At 46.2% G+C, this 23,181-nt stretch overlaps 1 protein-coding gene across 2 annotated transcripts in view; it reads right to left on the bottom strand.

The window, feature by feature from the left end:
* Positions 1-19,011, bottom strand: part of AP3D1 (adaptor related protein complex 3 subunit delta 1) — an 83,489-nt gene extending 64,478 nt beyond the window's left edge. Inside the window, exon 1 of one of the 2 annotated variants that reach the window (XM_048497175.1) lies at positions 18,655-19,011. In XM_048497175.1, coding sequence (XP_048353132.1) covers positions 18,655-18,750 — 96 coding nt within the window. In that variant the 5' untranslated portion in view covers positions 18,751-19,011. The remainder of the gene's footprint in view (positions 1-18,654) is intronic. The other variant, XM_048497176.1, reaches the window with a different exon arrangement.
* Positions 19,012-23,181: the final 4,170 nt, after the last annotated feature.

A 23,181-nucleotide genomic window follows, 5' to 3' on the forward strand; every position in this document is an offset into this window, starting at 1 on the left:
GCTGCTGCTGCTCCTGAGCACCTGGTCTGCTCAGGCCTTTGCAATCTCAGATCAAGGAGGATCAAGATTGGTAGCCATAGATCGACTTCTCCTCCATAAATCTGTCCAACCCTTTTTAAAGCTATCCAGGCCCCAATGAATGAATGAATGAATGAATGAATGAATGAATGAATGAATGAATGAATGAATGAATGAATGAATGAATGAATGAATGAATGAATGAATGAATGAATGAATGAATGAATGAATGAATGAATGAATGAAATTTATAAATTGCCCTTCCCTGCAGAACTAAGCACAAATTCTACTGCTGGGCTTTCTCATCCAAGAACAATCAAAGACCACCCCAAAGCTCAGACAGGAAGCGAACAACTGTCAAATATTGTGACAGCACAGGCCAAAGCCTGTACTGCAATACAAGACAGCCAGTACCAGAGATGATCTCTCCACTCTCTTTGCAATTTCGACATGGCACACACTTGCAAAAGAAATTAAAGTTGGAGGCTGGGACTCAACAGCAGTGCTTGACTTTTGACACAGGACCTGAAAGCAGAAATGGCCACTGGCACATGTACAAAAGAAGCTACAAAAACCACTCTGTCGATCTTTGCAGCACCTAGGCCTGGCTTTGTCCCGAAGTTTTACAGCAGATTTCTCTCCCTTCTGTACTGCAGAGTCTGGGATGTCCCAGCTCCTTGGAAGCCTCGACATGAACGCATTAACAGGTCCGATATGCTACCAGTCATGGGATTTTACCACATCAGAAAAGAGCACGAGGCAACCGTAGAAAGGGCAGCTCAAGAGCAAGAAGCAGGAAGTGCTCCACAGGGCAGATACCATTTGCTCGAGGCAGCGTTTTCCAAACTGACAGCGCACCCTGAATTAAAACCAAAAGGCGTGCTTTCTCTCTTAAGCTCTACCTCTAAAGAAGTGGCAGAGGAAGGAATAACTGCTCTCAAAGGAGTCCCCTGCCAGCCCCCTGCCCCCCCCCCCCCGTTGCTGGCAGATGAGTCACTGTTCTGGGTGAGCTGACTGTGAAGGACCATCTCCAAGAGGCTAATTCTGCCACTTCTCTGTGCTTGCAGGGACTGAATAATTCAGTCACGCCCAAAGCAGAAACACAGCAGAATGAGGCAGGATGGGCTGAGAGACAGTGGTTATAGTCCAGGGGTCTGCAACCTGCGGCTCTCCAGATGTTCATGGACTACAAATCCCATCAGCCCCTGCCAGCATGGCCAATTATTGCGGCTGACCCAGGGGCTGATGAGAAACCGGTATCCACTTGGGCTATCTGGAAAACCGCAGGTGGCTTTCCCAGTCCAACCATTATTCGCATTCTGGCCCTTCCAGGACCAAGGGGTGTTTCCCTCATTCATGAAACTCACTGCTTTTCAAACTGGCAGAGGCGACACGGTCGAGTGAACAGATGGGCGCATTTGCCTGCCAATCTCTGCTTGGCCACAGAGCCAAACCACTGCCTTTCAAGCTAAACTTCCTAGAGGGCTATTGCAAGGATATGCTTATGCTGCCCTGAGCATTTGTGGGGCGAGGGGGAGGGGGAGGGTAGAGAGAGGAGGGAAAACTCAAATTAATGAAAGCTTACAGGGGGGTTGCAAAGCCATCTTGGGAACAGAATATTATCCGTTTGGTGCTTCCAAAAAGAAACAGCTGACTTGAACAGGTTTTCCTCAAACCATCTTCTGGTCATGACCTGCCCACCAACCCGGGGGGGGGGAGAGGAAGGGGGAGGGGAAGGGGGTCCATCACCTGGTCATGGTTCAGCCACCCTTATGGGAGAAGGGGAGGGAGAGGGAAAGGGGCCCATCATCTGGTTGTGGCCCACCCACCCTGGGGGGAAGGGTACAGAGTGGGAAGAGGAAGGGGCAAATGCAGGTAAATATGGTAGAATCAGAATTTCCCACTACTGCAAGACATCATGAAAAGGAACAGAGAACACCTGTCCCCGTTGCAGCAACCTCAGTTGGCTGTACCGCCTTGTTACTGTTTTTAGTGCAAAGAAAAGCAAAACTCGATCAAATGCTGAGAAATGTTTCAGTTGGAAGCGTCTACCTGCAAACCCTGCCTGGAGCTCAGGTGGGAAGGATGCTAAAAGCATTTGGAACAAAACACTGGCTTTCTCTTAACACATTGTACCTGCCGTTAAATATTTAATGTAGCTACACTGCAGCAAGAGAAAACAGATGTCACGGAATCCTTCATACATGTATCTGGTTCACCAGGCCTTGGTGGCTACGGCTACCGTGAAACCTACTCGGTTGTATAGAGTGACTCCCAAGGCTTCGATGACTGTGACTAGCAAATAACCTCTCCCAACAGAAGCCATTCGAAGTTACCACACAAATTGCACAGGTGGTTAAAAAGGGCCTCCATCTGAGAAAGAAAGGCCAACCCCAACTGGGATAAAAACCCCACCTCATGACATTTACTTACAAAGAATGTTTTTTTACACAACCTCAAAGCACTGCATGATATTAAAACGCACACTGAAACAAACCTCCACCATAAACAAGTTTAAGCAAATGGGCTGCTTGCACTAACCCCCCCTCCCCCACAACCCTGAGCTCTAACAAACAAAGGTGAAGAACAAAATTCATCGAAGGCCAGGTAAAGGAAAGCTTTCCCCCTCTTCTGATAGTGAAGGGCCTTGGGGAGGTCACTTACACTTTGGGGCAACTTTTAAGATAAGAACCTAACAACCATAATCCAGAAGTTGCTGCTGGTATGAAAGAAGGCAGCTCACCAACTGGTTAAAGCTTGCTGGTGGAAGCAACTCATTTCCACCTGGGCACAGTTTCACAGGTTACCTCTACAGCCCCAGATCCAAAATCAAGGTGCTAGTTTAAACCTCTGAAGCCCCACTCGAAAGACTGCCCATCCCACAATGAGCCAATACACGATCTCAGGTCATCCCAGACTATTCTTAGTGCAACCATCTCGTGAAGATGTTTGATCAGCATTTGGAGAGCTCTGTTTCAAAGTACTGATTCTCACCTTTAAGGTGCTGAACAGCCATTCTATCCAGCTTCCCCTACCCCCGGAGTTAAGATTTGTCTCTCAAGTCTTGCTCTTTGCACCCCAGCCTTTAGAGGTAAGGTGAGTGGCAACTAGGCAGAGCTTGCCTCTGGAATCCCTACTCCTCTTGAGGCTCGCCTGGTGCCTACCCTTTCTTTTAGGCCTCACAGCAAAACACAACTTTTCACCCAGGCTTTTAATTAGGGGCATTATCTTACCAGCTTTTTAATGGTGTGCCTTGGATTCATGCATACACAAACTATTCACAAGAGAGCTTGGCTCAGAGACTTGTAGTTTTTTGTATCTTCCAACACAGTACTTTAGCTTAGATGTTGGTTTCAGAGATGTTACTCAGTTTGTACAGTTCCTTGATGGTTCTGGCTAATGGCTATTCCACCTACAGGTTTCTAACACTGGCTTAGTACGTATTTGCAGTACTCTCACACAGCCTTCCTAGCTAAAAAACCCTCAAAATAAAACACAAACACTCTAGTGAAGTAAACCAAAATGAATCCTAATACTTCAGGCCCACTGGCACACTTCTCTTCCAAGAAGACATTTCTAATTAGTTTATAAAGGCTCTTTAGCTAGCCTATTACTAAACTGTTCCCACCAGTTCACTTCGTCTGTGTATTTGATTGCTTTCACCCAGCACACAGGCTGATAGCAATAGTGCCTGTCACAAACTTTGACAGAACTACCCCCTCAGAGATGTTTAGTTTTCACTCAGTTAAGACAGACAGTTCTTAACAGATTGAACGATTCAGACCAAAAGCCTTTCAGGTTGTCTTAATAAGGGAGACAGCCTCCTCCCTGCTCTGCATCACACTGTTACTTGCCCAATTGGAGTGCAGGCCACAGCCAATCAGGTGGCTCCACCTATTCCTAGGTCTCTATGCTTCACTCTGAATGTATACAGCAATGGCTGCAGAAAGAACTGCAGTTTAAAAATCATACTTTCTCTGCAGTCTGTCACACATACAGTTTTAACTGCTTGGTTTCTTGCTTGGGAGACCGTCGTCCCCTGCCTTGAGTCACCCACAGCTGGTGGGAAAAGATATTAATATTTTAACAAATAATCTAAACAGTGCAGAATGGCCAGAGCAGAATGGGGGTCAGCTGGAAGAGGTGGCTTCATGTCAGAGCAGACTCTCCCCGTGATAAACTGGACACAGTCTGATTAAGGCTTTAAATGCCAAAGGCAAAGATAAATGTTTTCAATAGCATGGCACAGAAGGAGAATAAAAGTCTGAGAAGCCCGAGGAGACACTGTATTCTGGGGTATATTCTATCAGAAGCCAAACCACAATGTACCTTGGGCTGGAAAAGTTGCAACCACCCAAAAAATGCCTCTGATGGCACAAAGTTTTGTTTGGACAGGTTTGTCCCCTCGCCTTTCATGTTGTGTGTATGAATAGTTCACGTCATTTCTGTTCCTCCATTAAAGCTACACTTTTATTTGCAATCTTAAGCAACAGAAACTAGTTTATATGTGTGGTGTGTGTATAAATATATATGTATATGTGTATGTGCATGTGTGCACAGGTGTATGTGTACATATATGTGTGCATGGGTGTGCATCTAGATATCTAACTAGTTATTCCCCTTAAAGTCACAGCTGACATAACCCCATAGGATTTTCAAGACAAGAGACATTTAAAGGTAGTTTGCCATTGCCTGCCTCTGTCACATAACCATGATATTCCTGGGCGGTCTTCCATCCAAATGCGACTGGCCAAGAACATCCAGCAAGGTTCCATGACAGAGTGGGGATTCAAACCTTGATTCCCCAGACCCTAGACCAGTGGTTCTCAACCTTCCTAATTCCGCGACCCTTTAACACAGTTCCTCATGTTGTGGTGACCCCCAACCCTAGCATTTATCCATTTTACAGATGGAGAACACTGATGCAGAGAGTCTTAGGCGACCCCTGTGAAAGGGCCGTTCACCCCCCAAAGGGGTCGCGACCCACAGGTTGAGAACCGCTGCCCTTGACCGATATCTTAATCACTACACCTTGCTATACGCATCTGAACTATTTTTCAACAACAGATCTGTATGAATGAGTAGAGGTGGTGTTAAATATTTCCCCAATTATTAGGAGGACCTGTTTCTCTCCACTGCACTTAAAATGCTACCCAGGATCCACGGGGTTTGGGGGGGCACTTCATGGGGGGTTTGGTACATGAAAAAACCCACATGACAAATGTGGCCAGTACAAGCCCCACTCAGTGATACTCAAGAGGAAAAATGTGCACACAGAAAACTGCTCACACGGAAATGTGCACATCCATCTCAGCCTTATCCTGGACCCCTATTTCTGTGTCTTTTTACAATTTGTTCTTTTAAATCAGGGGTCTGCAACCTGTGGCTCTCCAGATGTTCATGGACTACAATTCCCACACAGAAAACTGCCCACATGGGAAAATACACACTATAATAAATTTAAAGTATGGTGTGTTAAGCAGAGGATATACCCATGAGCAGACAACCTTTTAAGATGTCTTGCATCTCCTTTCAACCATGGCACTTGATTACAGGGGTACAGAGGAGCAGCAGTGGCATAGTGGTTAAGAGCAGGTACATTCTAACCTGGAGGAACCCTGCTCTGCCACTTGAGCTGGGGAGGCTTATCTAGGGAATTCAGATTAGCCTGTACACTCCCACACATGCCAGCTGGGATACCTTGGGCTAGTCACAGCTCTACGGAGCTCTCTCAGCCGCACCCACCTCACAGGGTGTTTGTTGTGAGGGGGGAAGGGAAAGGAGATTGTTCAGCCCCTTTGAGTCTCCTACAGGAGAGAAAGGGGGAATATAAATTCAAACTCTTCTTCTGCTTCTACATAATGTGTCAGTTCCACCCACAAAACTTACCAGCTCTAATTGATGCGCTGCAGAGGGATCTGGCTCGCCACAAATTAACAGCAGCTAATGTAGTTCATCTGTCTCTGCTCTCTCATTATGGGTAAAAAGTTGCAGTATTAAACAATTTCTTAATTTTTAGGGTTAGGTGGTCCTTTGTCATGGTCACTGGATCTTTTGTTTATGTTACTTTGCTTATGATAGCCTTTTTAATTGTACTGCAATTTAAAAATTTCTATGGCCACACACGCAAAATAATGCGCTTTCAAACCACTTTCACAACTGTTTGCAAGTGGGTTTTGCCATTCCGCGCAGCTTCAAAGAGCACTGAAAGCAGTTCGAAAGTGCTTGATTCTGCATGTGCGGAATGAGCCTATGATTGTTTTTCTTCTAAATGAAGTTTTTAAATTATATTTAAATATGCATGGCCCTTTGCCATAGTCACTGGGTATTTTGTTTAATTGTCCCTTTTAAAATATATGATAATGTTTAAATTTCCATGATTATTGGTTTTCCTTCTGAAAAAAAGTTTTCAGATAATATTGCAAAGGGTCCCGCAACTTCCGAAACCAGGCCGAGACCAAAAGAGAACAAGAAACTGAAATTACACCAGTGATAGAAAGTAGAAGGGGAAGAGGAGAGAAAAGAAAACAGCAGGCTGAGGTGCAAAGCAAAATCTTCGCCAGCAAGAGCAGACATTCTGCCTCTCCTTTCCTAAGTACTTTGATTCCTCATGCAAAAAAAAAAAATGACACTTTGCGCTGTCATGTGAAGCTGTTGAAAGCCAGGTGCAATTTTTCACACACTAAATTAAAAAAAGTCTAATTCAGTAACAGAGCAACGTCTCTGGAGAGATGACTGTCTTCACATTTAAATTTGTAATGGTTGGTCGCGAGCCTTATAATTTGGATACGTGTCTATTTACAGCCTCCCTTTCCACCACAAAAACGTAGGGCCCAAGCTGTGTAACATGAATAAAATATATATACACACCAGCAAATGCAACAAACCAGCACAATAACCGTTCCTTCAAAAATCATGCTTTTCAACCCTCCCAGGAACTAGCAGAGAAAGGATTTAAAACAGGGGTCTGCAACCTGCGGCTCTCCAGATTTTCATGGACTACAAATCCCATCAGCCCCTCCACCATGGCCATGGTGGCAGTGGCTGATGGGAATTGTAGTCCATGAAAATCTGGAGAGCCGCAGGTTGCAGACCCCTGATTTAAAAGAACAAATTGTAAAAAGACACTGAAATAGGGGTCCAAGATACGGCTGAGATGGATGTCATCCTGGCTGAAGCTAAGCAGATTTGGCTGTGCTTGCATGGGAGCCTTCCTGGAAATCCTATGGCAGTGGTGGCGAACCTATGGCACGGGTGCCAGAGGTGGCACTCAGAGCCCTCTCTGTGGGCACGCGCAAACAGAGTGCCCCCCCACACACACATCTAGGCTGGCCTGGAACCACTGGGCTCGACTATTAGCATTAAACCTAAGACCTAATTTTGGGGAAGCAGTGTAGGTAACCCTGTTAAGCGCTGTTAAACCCCACTGATTTTCATGCAAAGAACTAAAGTGTGATCCTTTACCTGAGAGTAAGCTTGGTTGCTGGCAATGGGGCTTGCTTCTGGTTGCTGGCAATGGGGCTTGCTTCTGAGTAAACCCTCCTAGGGTCATGATTCACCCGTTGGAAGAGTTGCATGGTTGCTTCAAAGCAAAGCCACCAACTACCACCAAACTTACTCCTGAGTAATGCACACCTCGGAGCTAACCGTTTTTTTCTAAACTAAAACTCAGTATTCAAGTTAAATTGCCGTGTTGGCACTTAGCGATAAATAAATGGGTTTTGGGTTGCAATTTGGGCACTTGGTCTTGAAAAGGTTCGCCATCACTGTCCTATGGCCTTCATCTCAAGTGCCATGATAAAAGGAGTAAGGCACTTCAGGGATTACCTCACCAGGGCAACTGAAACGCAGACCCCTGAAGGCCAATCATAAAAGGACAGCTCATCAGGGGTGGACTATCAGGACACCCAGCTTCAGACCGAAAAATAAGCACAGCAAGTCGTGTTTGTGGGTGAACGGTTTGTCCAACGCCAGCAAATCGCTTCCAACTCTTGGTGACCCTATGACAGTGATGGCGAACCTTTTTGAGACCGAGTGCCCAAATTGCAACCCAAACCTCACTTATTTATTGCAAAGTGCCAACCCGACAATTTAACCTGAATGCTGAGGTTTTAGTTTAGAAAAAACGGTTGGCTCCCTCTTCCTCTGCCCCACCCACTCGAGCAGGGGCCAGCCTGCTCTAGCCTCCAGCAAGTCCCGTGTGCACCACTCTGTGCCTCTCTAGCATATCTGCCTTCTCTGTGCCCTCCCTCTCCCGGGCAGCAGCCACTCAGAGCACAGGCACCAGGCCCGCCAGCTGAGTCCTCCCTGCTCACTGCGTGCTCAGTGGCCCAGGCCAGCCTAGATATGTGTGTGTGTGGGGGGGGTGATTTTCCGCCCCCACATGAACTCTGTGTGCACGTGCCCACAGAGAGGGCTTCAAGTGCCACCTCTGGCACCCGTGCCATAGGTTCGCCATCACTGCCCTATGAATCCAGGTCCTTCAAAACATCCGGTCATTTCACAGCCTTGCTCAGTGTTTGCAAACTGAGGAGCGCTGGCTCTTCCTCATTTCCTGCTGCCTTGAGCTGAAGCCTGCTAGGGACGGTAAGAAATCCAGCTACAGTTAGGAAAGCATGCCTAGAAACACAGCGGAGCAAGGCAGGCAGAAAGGTGTCGGAGCTGCTCAGATCTGTGGAACCTGAAAAGGCGCCTGTGGGGCTTATGGGAGGAAGGTTGGAAGAAGGAGCAGTCCACAGATGGAAAGACCTCAGTCCAGTAGCTGAGCACCCTGTGCTGCTCACACAAAGGTCCAAATCCGAGCATTGAAGGAACAGATAGCAGGATATGTGAAATAAAACTTCTGCCACCGATCAGAACAGACAATACTGGGCATGATGGACCCACGGTCTGACTTAGGAAGTTTTGTGCGCTGCAGCGGTACGAAGACTGGCAAAGGGAAGGCAAGTAGGGAAAGACTGGGCCAGGAGTCCCCAACCTTTCTCAGTCTGAAGGCATATTTGGAATTCTGGCACAGCATGGTAGGCTCCGGAACAACCACCAAAATCTGCACAGATCAAATCTCCACTGGTTGATCAGCAGCCTTACTGGGCAAAAGCCCCACCTGGTCCCACGCATTTCTTTAAACACTTGGCAGGTGCCAGAAAAGGGGCTGTGGGCCCCAAATTGGACCCCTGGACTAGACAGAAGAGAGGTGCAGCTGACAAGGAGCTGCAGAGGCTCAGCTGATGCTCAAGCATCTAGTACAGGGGGCTGCAACCAGCGGATCTGGAGCCGCATGCGGCTCTTTCAGCCTTATACTGTGGCTCCGCATGGCCTGGAGGTCGGAGGGTGGCGTAGGTGTGTCCCTCCAGGCCTCCAGAGCAACGCTGGAAGGAAAGATGAGTGGAGGGGCCGAACCAGAGGCAGCTCCATGTGTGAGGGTGCCGCTTTTCGCGTCTCCTCCACTCACCTCTCCTTCCAGCGCTGCTCTGGAGGGCCACACCCATGCTGCCCTCCAACCACTGGAGGTCGAAGGGTAGCATGGACATGTCCCTCCAGAGCAGCTGCCATCCCCCCTCTGCCCCACAGAGCAGGCGGCTGCATACTTTACCATCCCCCCTCTGCCCCACGGGCAAAGGGCGTTTCCCTGCCTGGTGGCACTGCCTCCCACAGTGCGAGAGGCGGCAGCACCATGCAGGCCACGGCCACCATCCCCCCTCTGCCCCACGGAGCAGCCTCCCTCAGGGCTTACAATGTATTGCCCCCCTCCCCACAAAGGGTTTTTAGACTGTTTATGACTTTTCTAATGGACTGTAAACATTTTGTTGGCTGTTCATATTAATGTCCTGTAAATTCTTCCACAAACCGCATCAGCCACCTTCAGAGCAGCTTAAGGTAGGATATACATTCTTAAATGAAGAACGAACAATGGCTAGAGCAGCATTTAGAAGTAATAGTGAAGTTGGGGGTGATGCCTTACTCTAAGGCACAGGTGTCAAACTCGCGGCCCTCCAGATGTTATGCACTACAGTTCCCATCATCCCATGCGTTTAGAAGTAATAGGGAAGTTGGGGTGATGCATTACTCTAAGGCACAGGTGTCAAACTCGCGGCCCCCCATGGACTACAGTTCCCATTATCCCCTGTGTTTAGAAGTAATAGTGAAGCTGGGAATGATGAATTACTCTAAGACACAGGTGTCAAACTCACAGCCCTCCAGATGTTATGGACTACAGCTCCCATCATTCCCGGGATGATGGGAACTGTAGTCTGTAACATCTGAAGGGCCGCGAGTTTGACACCTATGCTAAGGTTTTAGAGCTGCCCCCTGGAATCAACCCAACCACAACAAACCCTGAACGATTTCTTGAGGGGATGCCTATGCCTACCACAGATGTAAGTGAAGTGCAGTATCATGCCTGCATTAATTAAAAGTTCCTCAAAGAGACCCATTGCTCTCTCCAAAGGGTGGGCTATAGGTGATGATATTCCAGCCCATAGTGCACTTCCCCCCCTTGATATCTAAGTAGAAATGTAAAACTTTTCAGAATTTTTATAGCCACAGAGTGGGGAATAATCTTGCAGAAAACTGATATGCGTGCAGTGCTTACAATCCTCTCAAACCAAAACTTATGTTATCGCTTTAATGTAAATTGCACCATTTATAAACTAAGCATGTACAACTGCACTGTTCAGCACATTTAGGAAATTTAAACATTTAAATATCCAAGTTCTCTACAAGCAAAAACCAACAATAAACCCAGAATGTGGGGAGCTGCAAACTGCTGCTCTAAGCTACCTTGGCACATGGAACTTAGCTTTTGTCATCTGAGAGTCAGGGAAAAAAATAAACCTTGGAAAATAAACAATAATACAGCCACATAAAGTCAAACATCAGCATATCTGGATATCATGTTAAATTGCATAGCAAAGAAAATCTGAACTCTAATAATACACTGAGACATTATAGCAGTGGTGGCTAGCATGCTGCAAGCCTAAAGTACCTATACCACACAGAAAACCTCAATACGTATATCACAGAGATGACTGTTGGATCTGTATGAGTAAGCGCTCTGGCCTTATTTCCTTCCACTCAGAATACAGTGCAACAGATATTTCTGCATCAGAGCATTTAGTCACTTCAGATATACTGAAGAAGATACATTTCCACTGAATCTCTGTATATCAGTTCTGGGCTTTTTCAAAACAAGAAGCAAAATCCACATAGTGGAAGAAACAGAATTCTTTCATCGAGGACGGATGTCTTCGCTTTGCATTAATTACTGAACTTCTACCCTGCTTCTCAACTGGAGTCTCTACAGCAGCTCTCAGTGACGACACGAAACACAATAGAAACATACCTTTAGACAATTTTTTTTAAAAAATTAAACAGACCTAAGAGACAGAGACTAACACTGAAACAAAGTACCAAGAAGTGAAAGCTGAAAACGGACAAAAAGCCACAGAAGGTTACCAAAAAATAATTTACAATAAATAAAACAATCTGAGGCAACAACTTCTGACTGGAGTGACTTTCACTTCACATCAATCTACTCTCTCACTCCTTCACATCTCAGAGGCCCTATTAGGATTTGATTTCATTTCTAGTTATTTAGAAGCTTGTGCTGTCCAGACACCTGTGTGCTTAAAACAATAATTCAATACCCCTAGTCTGGGTGGGTGCATGAGCATATGACAGTGTTATGCCAGAAGAAAGGACATACAACTTCAATGCAGGGGGGAAATGTACCTTACGGGTAAAATGTGTGGTGCTACTATGTTATCACCAATTTCTTATGTTATCAACAATTTCATTGTGCTATTATGCGAGTGTACAATGGTCATGTTATCATAACAAACGAGGACAGGGTCACCAAGTTGCCCAAAGTAGTTGCTCTTAGCAAGACTTCCAAAGACATGCAAAATTTCTGGTGGATCAAGTCAGCCACAGGGTGATCGAGAGAAAATGCTCTGGGGTGTTGTGGGGTTTCCGGGCTATATGGCCGTGTTCCAGTAGCAATTTCACCTGCATCTGTGGTGGGCATCTTCAGAGGATCTGATGATGCCAGCCACAGATGCAGGAGAAATGTCAGGAGAAAATGCTACTGGAACACGGCCGTATAGCCTGGAAACCCCACAACATCCCAGTGATTCTGGCCGTGAAAGCCTTCGACAATACATAAAATGCTCTTCTCAGTAAGGAGACACAACTCCGTATCCTTGCCAGCTAATTATCCTGTTATCTCCAGCCCTCTTATTCAGCTAGTTAATAATACAGCAGACTATATCAGGTGCTGATAAGATCAGAAAAGTTTAATTTAAAATTTAAACAGGGCTCCAGGCTGCAGAACTCAAGAACTGCAATATGAACTAAATTACTGTTTACAGCCCTGTCCCTAAAACAATTCAACTTGGTTGCAATTTGTAAAATAGCGATGCATACTCGAAAAAAGTTAAGCCAAATGACAAAGGTGACAGAGTGCCAGTTCCTTCAGCCACTCTCTGGATTCTTGCAAATTCTTCACTCCCCATCGTTGCTCCTGACCCCATTTCTACAGAAGTTCCTCTTTGGGCCCACAATCTAAAAGCTGATGTTTCCTCTCCTTCCTTCTGCATTCCAAACTTGCTTGCAGATTGGCAGATCAAAACCCTTGACAATTAGCACCAGAGAAGATTCAACCTTCCAAATACAACATGACTCCAGTCCTCACTCAGGAGTGGGTGATGCTCATCAAAGGGAAGGGAGGGTCTCTGCTTAAACTAAACCTCAGACCAAACAAGTACCGAAGCCGACTGAAAATGTAAAACTCCTTCTAAACAGGAAAGTGTTTTACACTTTCTATATCAAACTGCAGAAGACCATTTAAGGCTTTTTCTACCTATATTCATTTACTAGATGAGGTTTAAAAAATCTGATAGTGCCTCAGGAAGACTTTTAAACTTTGTATTTCTTCTTCTTTATCTGCTTAGTCGTGTCTGACTCTTGGATACTCTGTAAACTAGTCCCCTCCATGCTTCCTTATTTGCCACAACTTCTTTCAATTGGTTGATGTTCATGCCCAGGTCCCTCTTAATGGTTTCCAACCAACAAGTCATTGGCCTCCCCCGTTCCCGTTCACCACTGATCATTCCGAGTAGCATCTCTTTTTCCAGTGAATTTGCCTTCATCACATGTCTGAAGTAGGTCAGCTTCTGTCTAGTGATCTGGCCCTCCAGGGATATCTCTGTGTTAATAGTCTCCAGAATAGCTGTCCATGGGATTCGTAAATCTTCTCCAACACCAAAGCTCAAAGGCATCTACTTTTCTTCTATCTGTTTTTGTCAGCGTCCATGTCTCACAACCATATGTCATGACACTGCCTCGAGATTGTAATATTGAAAAAAAACCATGCCGGGGAACCAGAGGTGGGGTCCTGACATCACGAGCCTCCACCGTTAGCTTAATATGGAGAAGATAACAGCACCACTTCCTGAGCAGAAGGGATCACACTATCTCCTCTTCAGCTTCTGGCAGAGAGGGGCAGACTGATCCGGAGAGAAGGCTTTTGCTTTCTTTGTCTGATGGATGAATTAAGATGACTGTGAGAATGAGGACTCCGCTCTGAGAAGATACTGAAAAGTTCAGACATGTTCATGGAGCCATTATCAGAATGCTGAGAGGAGGACTTTTTTAGCACCCACAAAATGGAAGAGGAAGAACCCACCAGGGCTGCACGTGCCTCACCTGCTACATCACAGGTGTCAAACTCACGGCCCTCCAGATGTTATGGACTACAGTTCCCATCATCCCCTGCCAGCATGATGGGAACTGTAGTCCATAACATCTGGAGGGCCCTGAGTTTGATACCTGTGTGCTACATGATATGCCCGGAGTTGCACTGAGAAAGACAGACTATGAATAATGTAAATAAATTAAAAAAACACCCCAGTTCTCAGAAACTGAAAAGACCTCTGATAAGCATGAATAGAGTGAAGTGGATAATGGCACTGTCTGGGTGCTCAGATGCCTGCTCAGTCTGCCAGCATAGAAACTGAACTCCAGAGGAAGAAACTCTCATTTCCCGCCACAATGACGCTTTTCTATATCTCTGAAGCCAACAAAGGGTCTTAAAGAACGCAGAATCCACATCTGCAATGTGGGGACGCTTATACAGACCTACCATATAAGAGTGGTTGGAAGTACCGCTGGGATAATGTACATGGAGAGCTTCAAACATAAAGTCGCAAGTTATTAACACTTTACACATTTGGGTCAGGGGGGTTGGTAGGAGAAAGAAGGGCCTGGGTTATTTGCCCACCCACCTTTTCATACCCTCGAATGTTCAGAAATGAAAATAACTACACTTGCATACTTTACCATATGCAGCTAGAAATTGCATTTAAGTCTGATGGGATTTACACCCAAAGACACTGGCAGCCACCTGCAACTGGGGCTTATTATTTGGGCCTTCCTCTCACCCCAAACATATTCACTGATGAAAGCTGGTAAAGAAGGAACATAGATATCCTGAAAAGCTGTCACATCCAAATGATAATAAACAGAAGGAAATTCCCCCCAGAATTGCAGTATTCTAGACAAGTAAAGGAATGAAGCTTCATGCCTGAAATACAACAGATCCTCTTGTCATGTAACAATCTTCACTTCCCTATTTATCATCTTGTAATCCATTGGCCATAGTAGCTGGTGCAATCCATGTTCTCCCAGCTGACTGAATACTGTTCTTTATGAGTGTCTATTCTGTACTCGCATCTGCTTCAAAAGCCAAAAAAGAAGATGACGTTTGTTAAGGGACCATACCGTGTTTCTCCGAAAATAAGACAGTGACTTATACTAATTTTTGCTCCCAAAGATGCGCTATATCTTATTTTCAGGGGATGCCTTATTTTTCCGCTCCACAGCTGCATGCTCTGGTGTTCTGTTCGACGGGCATGCTCCCAAACAAAAACTCTGCTACATCTTACTTTCGGGGGATGTTTTATATCCAACACTTCAGCAAAACCTCTACTATGTCTTATTCTCAGGGGATGTCTTATTTTCAGAGAAACAGGGTAACTGATCTTTAAAAATAAAAACAAGCATATAAGAATCTCTGACTGCACAACAGACCCGGTTGTATTTGCAGCTGTGTGGGAGAGAGAAAAAAAGAATTATTCCCAAATAAAAGCCAGGGACAGCTTTCTTAGGAGCAGAAGCCACAGGAGGACCAGATGATGGTATCACAGCTAAGGTCCATTTAGCACAAAATGCTGTTACCAATTACAGCCAGCTAGATGCTCCTTGGAAATAAAAAGGGACACTGTCCCTTGGGCGTTTCCAGGGAGAAGTGAAAGTCTGATATGGCCACTCACCCCAATCTCCTCCCTTAGTCTAAAAAAAATATCACTAACCTTGTACACGTGAAAGTGGTTAAACTCTTCAGCATTTCTAAAGCACCATAAATGCCCTAACCCTTAGCAGTGTTAGAATTCTACTCCACATATATAACAGTAGTACAAACAAAACAGGGGTTCTGTAGCTCTCTCGAAATGTTAAAGTTCTGCATAAACCCAATACATGATCAATTATTTTTTCCCATCCTGCCCAAAAGAAACCTCTTCCTCTTGCTGCTATCCTGCCTGTCATCAACCTGGAATGCAACATTTAACTCACGAGGGAGATATTACAATAAGATAAAATATATGTGAAGTACAATGACCGGATTGTTACTGTTCTCATAGTAGCTGACTTTTGCCTTCTGTGACACTCTCCCTTACTGCCTGGAGCTGCCTCCCAGAACACTTGCAAGATACCACCTCTGACTTCCCTCCTCAAAGCACACAGCATTCTTTGTTCCCTTCCCCAAATGGAAACTAGGCCTAGTTCCTTGTAACATGAATGAACATATATTCTTCCTCTGTTGATCCCTGACTCTGCCTCCGTTTCTTTGGTTAAACTTTAGACAGGGGAACTTACCAAGAATAAAACTTTGTTGGTGTTTAAGGAGCCACTGGACTCAAATAATTTTCTGCTGCTTTAGACCAACACGGCTATCCACCTGAATTAAAGTTTAGACTGCATGTTGTGGGTTTTCCGGGTTGTATGGCCGCGTTCCAGTAGCATTTTCTCCTGACGTTTCATCCGCATCTGTGGCTGGCATCTTCACAGGATCTGGTGGTACTCCCCAGTCACAGGTGCAGGCAAAAAGTCAGGAGAAAATGCTACTAGAACACAGCCATTCAACCCAGAAAACCCACAACACCCTGGTGATTCCGGCCACGAAAGCCTTCCACAATACATTTAGACCAGCATGTTTCTCAGAGCAGAAATCTTTCCTCCCTCTTGCCCAAACTCTAAAGCGCCAGACTTACTGAAGAAATAATAATAATCAACATCACTCGTAAGTTTCGAATCTATCCAACACTATCATTTGAGAGACAGAGGTTCTAACAAAGCAAATACAGCAAAACAGTTACACTGTCAAACTGGGGATGCAGGAGTTTAAGCCCCCCTTCCTATCCGCACAAACATGAAGCATATTGAGTGACAGAAAACCAACCAGCCCAAACCGGGGAGGGGCGCATCAAACCGGGGAGGGGCAGCCCAAACCGGGGAGGGGCGCATCAAATCCCTCTTTGGACCCAGCCCACCCCGCCAGCGCAAGGGGCAAATGTTCCCAGTGGAGGAGGCCCTTATCTCTAAACACCACAGTGACTCGCTATTACAAAAGCAGTGCTTACAGATTGCTTTACAGGCTCTGAACTGCCATATAAACATTGTTGTACTTAATATTGCCCACATTAAGTGCAATCCTAAATACTGCAGCTTGTGGTGACATTATAGATCACTCAGAGTCTTAATGGGTATGAGTAGTACAACCACATTACTATGAATAGTTACAAAGGCATTTACGTGGACCTTAACACTGACTGCTTATAACTGCTATCATAATTAGTATTAGCAACACTCGTGTTTCTATGACAGCTATACAATTACTTTAGCAGTATTTACCTATGGCTTTAAGAAAACCTGAAATTCCATTGGTGCCACTGTTATTATAGTGATAGAAACATTTTGGGATTCTGCAGACATGTCAAACACGCTATTAAAACTACTAGCCCCAGTATACTTCCTGAATAAGACATGAATAGCAGAAGTATTTCTGTAGCGTTTCTGGGATCTGGGACTGCTACAGAAAGGACACTACAATGGTTAACACTTACTTGATTTCTTGCCCTGCCTATCCACACAGACATTTCTGAAACGGCTTCCTTTGATAACTGCAGTAGCCAGCATTTATGTATTGTCAAGGATCTAAGAGCATAACAGAAATGGGTGCTGTGTGGTTTCCGGGCTGTATGGCCGTGTTCTAGCAGCATTCTCTCCTGACGTTTCGCCTGCATCTGTGGCTGGCATCTTCAATTGACATTCCTCTGAAGATGCCAGCCACAGATGCAGGCGAAACGTCAGGAGAGAATGCTGCTAGAACACGGCCATACAGCCTGGAAACCACACAGCACCCAAGTGATTCCGGACGTTGAAAGCCTTCGACAATACATAACAGAAATGCTACTCTAAGTTGCTACTGTTTATTTAAAATACTTCTTGCCCCCACCTTACCGCACAGAAACCTCCAACATATGGTGCTAATAGCAGCTGACATGGATTCAAAGCCATCCCATTACAGCCATTAGCATTAAAAATGCTTCCTTTCCAACTTCATTCATGCTGCCCATTTCTTACAAATGGCAAACACTTGCCAGATCTATTTCAGCAACCTATACAAACTCCACCATCTCTTCCACGTCCACTTAAATCTACTTAGAAGTTGGAGTGTTGTGGGGTTTCTGGGCTTCTCTTTCAGAGACGATGCCACTCCCAGATGCAGGCAAAACCTCAGGAGAAAATGTTACTGGAAGACGGTCATACAGCCTGAAAACCCCACAACACTCCAGTGATTCCGGCAAGCTGAGAAGCCCTTCGGACAAACATCTTCTATAAGTTGCTACTGTTTGTTTAATTGAATTACCGGTACTTCTTGCCCCACCTTAGCAAACAGAAACCTCCACCATGTGGAAATACTATCTGCAGCTAATATATGGATTCAACGGCCATCCCATTACAGTCAGTGACATTCAAAATGATTTCTTCGGAAGTTCGTTCAGGCTGCCCATTTCCTACACGTGACAGTCAATAGCTTGCCATTTTTGTACTATTTCAGCAACCTTTAAAAACTCATCTATCTATTCCGCATCCATTGAAATTACTTAATAAGTTACTGTTTGTGCAAAATACCTCCTTTCTGCAACCTATAAAACCTTAATTTTCTGCCAATCATCCATTTAAATGACTTCTTGCCCCACCTCTCCGTGCAGGTAAGAGTGGCATTAGCTCGGTTTCTAGCCCATCTTGCGCCACTGGGACTCAAAGCGGCCTAGAAATGTCAAAAGCGACCCCGACCCGTCAGAACAAGCGAATTGCAAAACACCAGCCCGGGGTGGGGGGGAGACACACACATCTGTATCTCAGGGCAAGGATTCCCGGCGCTGGCTGCAGGCGCAACATGGGCAGCAGCTGCAACCGGGAAGCAGCGACCCCGGAAGCTTCTACCGCTTGTTCTTCGCCGGTTGCCTGAGCATTGGGAGCGACTCTCCTCTCCTCTCCTCTCCCTTCACACACCTCGTCCTCTTTGTGGTTGCGGATGCCCCGCACCAGGTCTTGCAGGTTCTTGTCGAACATCCGGTCGATGCTGCCTTTCACCATCTTCAGCGCCATCGCGGCGGCCGGTTGGAGGGAGGGAGGGAGGGAGGGGGTGGTCGGGAGGGGGGCGAGGGGCACGGGGTGGGGGAGGGGCGGGCTCCCCCGGGGAGGGGCCGCACCAGGCCTCGGCGAGGACGAAAGGGGAAGGGAAAGCGCCGGACGCGGCTCACATTCCCCGGGGGGGGGAAGAGACGGACACACACACAAATTCCTCCCCTCACGGCACTTCTCCCAGGGCAAAGCCGGGGCGGTTGACAAAATGGCGGCCGGTCAGCTGAGGGAAACGGGCCACGCCTCCTGCCGTCGCCACGCGCCGTGTCGGCGTGCGCATGCGCAAGACGAAGCGGTCGGGAGGGGGAGGGAGGAGTCGGGAGCGAAAAGCGCAGAGCTGCGCGTGCGCCTTGACGTAACACGTCGCGAATGGAGCGCAGTTGCCAACCGCGGATGTAGACGATGAGAAAAAGAAGCGAGGAGACTAAAACCGAGCTGGTGGGGCAAAGTGCGCATGCGCGCGAGGCGGCGTTTTGGGAAAGGACGTACGTTTTGACGTACAGAGACGGGAGGTCACCATGGAAGTGCGGGAGGACGTCTAGAGCGGCAGGATTACGTATTTGGACGGCGACTGGGACCGGGCCTGAGAGCACCATAGAGAAAGGCTAGAGCGGCACCACTCGGCGTAAATTTGATAAAAACAAAACTGGACATAACATTTTATTTGAGAACACTGAAATTTTGGACAATTCAGAAGCCTGCTATGTCAGACTGCACAGGGAGGCCATTGACATTCACAAGCAATCTTCAGGACAACTTCAATAAGAAAGAAGAGACTTTGAAGATTAGCAGGGCCTGGCTCCCAGTACTTAAAAAATGGACTGATAACCCCACCCGCGATACAATGCACTCAACCACACCTTTGCAAAGCAAGTCCCACCCAAACACTTAATGATTGGTTCCCCACCCTGGAACATGGACAATATACCACACTAAACTTTCCCTTCTCACTCAGACACAGTGAGAAACAGACTTTTCTCTGCGATACACCTCTGAATATGCCAGCCACAGATGCAGGCGAAATGTTAGGAACAAAATCCTCCAGACCATGGCCACACAGCCCGGAAAACCCTCCAGAAACAACTACCACTTCTGCTCTTTGGAAGTTCAGAGGACTTCTCACTTGTTTTCCTGGCACAGTCCTTTTCATCTGTCATCCTCCTATTGTCTATCAATTTCATTGGCTTCCCTAGAGGTCTAGTATTGGGGAAGAGGGAGAAAAATGGCTATGCAGGTTTTCTATGCATGATTCATTAGCCTCTGTTATGATTCCTTGTAGGGCACTGTTGCATAAACTGAAAAGCCCCAATTCTCAGGCCTTTCTTGTGAAGCTGCAGTTGTCCAGATTTTAGATGCATGTGTAAATGTAACGTGTGAATCAGACTTGTTGGATGACTCTTCTAAAAACTCATTTCTCTGTCTTTGATTTTAAAGTTGTGTTGCACTACCTCAGCTGGAACTTACTCCGAACAGCAAACAATATGTCATTGCAGGAGAGTTAGACTTATTATGTAGCAGAAATTACAGTTACTGCAGCACAAAACTTTCTTTCCATTGTGAAACGAAACAAGATTCTAATCTGGAGAACCTCCAGATAAGGGTCTGCAACCTGCGGTTCTCCAGATGTACATGAACTACAAATCCCATCAGGCCCATGGCCATGCTGGCAGAGGCTGTTGGGAATTGTAGTCTACGAACATCTGGGGAGCCACAAGTTGCAGATCCCTGCTCCAGATGTTCATGGACTATGATTATCAGCATCCCCTGCCAGTATAATGCACTATAAAGACCAACATATTTTTCCTCTTAAGAGCCAATTTTGCACAAGGTGTCTGGTGCACAATGCGGACGGGCAGCAAGATTTCTTGTACAGACGTATTTTCTCAAGTCCCGTTTTCACTTTCCATTCTCTCCACAGCAAACAACACTGCTTCTAGTGTGATTTTTAATTTGCTTTGGGATCAAAACAGGCAGATTTGCCAGTGAGTACAGCTTTGCGCCGGCCATGTCCCTCCACCCGCAGCCGGCCTGCCTAGCTCCACCCTTCCCACTCCATCCCACTGTGGTCCACTCCCTTCTCCCTTGTTCCATATTGCTCCTCTAAATGTTCAGTCTAGTATAAGCAAGGTCTCTTTTTGTCTCCATCCCACCTTCCCTGCTCTGCTTCCGCCCTTCCCAATTATTGGAAGGGCTTTTTATAACTTTATTTCAAACAAGCCTCTGTTAAAACAATTTTCCTGCAGCAGCAGCTTATAGGTGAGAGAGGTTCCCTTCTTCGAAAGCTATACGTGGTCCAATGCCCGTAATTGCTTTGCTTTTTTTTCTTTGTGGAGAGGGGGGTATTTTGGAAAAGGGGCTACAATATCGATATACCCGCTATCACAGATATATTAATATAACTGCAATTTAAAGGGCTATAACAAAGCCATTTATCTTGCAAATTTGGGTGTGATGAGATCTGTGCCTATAAGAGGAGCTGATGGGAGGAGTTGAGAGAACCAGGAAAGCAGAGGCCCATTGAGACCAGCAAGCTAGCTGCAGAGCAAGCAGAAAATGGTGCCTCGTGTGTAAACAGAAAAACATGAAGAGGCCCTACTACAGCTCCACTGCTCAGCTAAGGCACGAGGTAAATCATTCCAAGCATAATGGGCCAAGATTTGTCCAAGTGAGCTTTGAGTCACAAAGGCTTATTCCCTGGAAAATGTTTTCTAGTCCTTAAAATGAAACTAGTCTTGAATTTTGTTCTGCTACTACAGACTAGCACCGCTGTCCACCTGTCAGAGTTTATGTGGGCTATTCCCAAAGGTTGATGAATGTGTAAAGTCAGCATTATGTAATGGTTAAGAGCAGGTGAATTCTAATCTGGAGAACTGGGTTTGGTTCCCCACTCCTCCACCTGAGTGGCTGAGGCTTATCTGGTGAACCAGATGTGTTTCCACACTCCTGCTTTCCTGCTGGGTGACCTTGGGCTAGTCACAGTTCTTCGGAACTCTCTCAGCCCCACCTGCCTCACAAGTTGTCTGTTGCGGGGAGAGGAAGGGGAAGGAGCTTGTAAGCCATCTTGAGTCTCCTTACAGGAGACTGTAAATCCACTCTTCTTCTAAAGTGGGAGGGATATGAATAATTGCAAGCATAATAATTTGAAAGATACACACCATTGTTGACATTCATATATAGATTTGACTTGGGGCTCAACAAGAGACAGAGAGTGACTGAGAGTGATCCCCCCCCCATCCCTGTTGCCCTTATGTGCATTATTGCCCATTCAACCATGGCTAGGAGTGGTCCACGCCCACTCTGGGGGAACTGCTTCTTTGTTTTTGAGAAGAAGAAGAGGAGGAGGAGGAGTTTGGATTGATATCCCCCTTTCTCTCCTGTTGGAGACTCAAAGGGGCTTACAAACTCCTTTCCCTTCCCCGCTCACAACAAACACGCTATGAGGTGGGTGGGGCTGAGAGAGCTCTGAAAAGCTGTGACTAGCCCAAGGTCACCCAGCTGGTGTGTGTTTTAGTGCACAGCCTAATCTGAATTCCCCAGATAAGCCTCCACAGCTCAAGCGGCAGAGCGGGGAATCAAACCCGGTTCCTCCAGATTAGAATGCACCTGCTCTTAACCACTACGCCACTGTTGCTCCTTTGTAGATCTCCAAATTCCTCCAAATTCTGTGAAGGTAGCCAAGGAACGGTGGGGGGTTTTAGACTCCAGACACACATTTCTTCTGTTTATAGCATTTTGTCTATCATCTCGTGTCTTTGCCAAATGAACATAACGCCTGTGACAAATAAGGTTGCCAACCTCCATGTGGTGGCTATATATCTCCTGGTATTACAACTGATGTCCAGACAACAGAGATCAATTCACCTAGAGAAAATGGCCACTTTGGAAGCAGAACTTTATAGCATTCCATTCCATTGAAGTTCCTCCCTTTCCCAAATCCTGCCTTTTTCAGAGTCCACCTCCAAAATGTCCAGGTATTTCCCAACCCAGATCTGTCAGCTGGTAGTGACAAAGTGTGAACCAATCCCAGCCTGCCAATGCTTTGGGGGGAATGGCTGCAATAGCGTCACAAAAACTGTTGCTTGGGCTGACTACCCCCATGGAACTGAGTAATAAAGTAACTGATGGCCAAAAGTTAATGCGCCATTTAGAAAGCTACGTGAAACTGGTTCTGAGGAGTGGAAGACTGACAGCTAATCTCAGGCTAGTAAGTGACTGACGATGTTTCTTTACACAAGTCCAATCAATCTTACTGGGGAAAAAAGTCCAGAAAATTAATGGACAAACAGCCCAACCCTCCTGCATCAGCACTGCTGCTTGTGGTGGCTGCTGTAGGCAGTGAGCGCCACTAGAGGGCAGTCCAACACAAGCAAAGGTGTGAAGGGGGAAATCAGTGGA

This window comes from Sphaerodactylus townsendi, linkage group LG05, assembly GCF_021028975.2.
Source record: "Sphaerodactylus townsendi isolate TG3544 linkage group LG05, MPM_Stown_v2.3, whole genome shotgun sequence".
Classification (NCBI taxonomy): domain Eukaryota; kingdom Metazoa; phylum Chordata; class Lepidosauria; order Squamata; family Sphaerodactylidae; genus Sphaerodactylus; species Sphaerodactylus townsendi.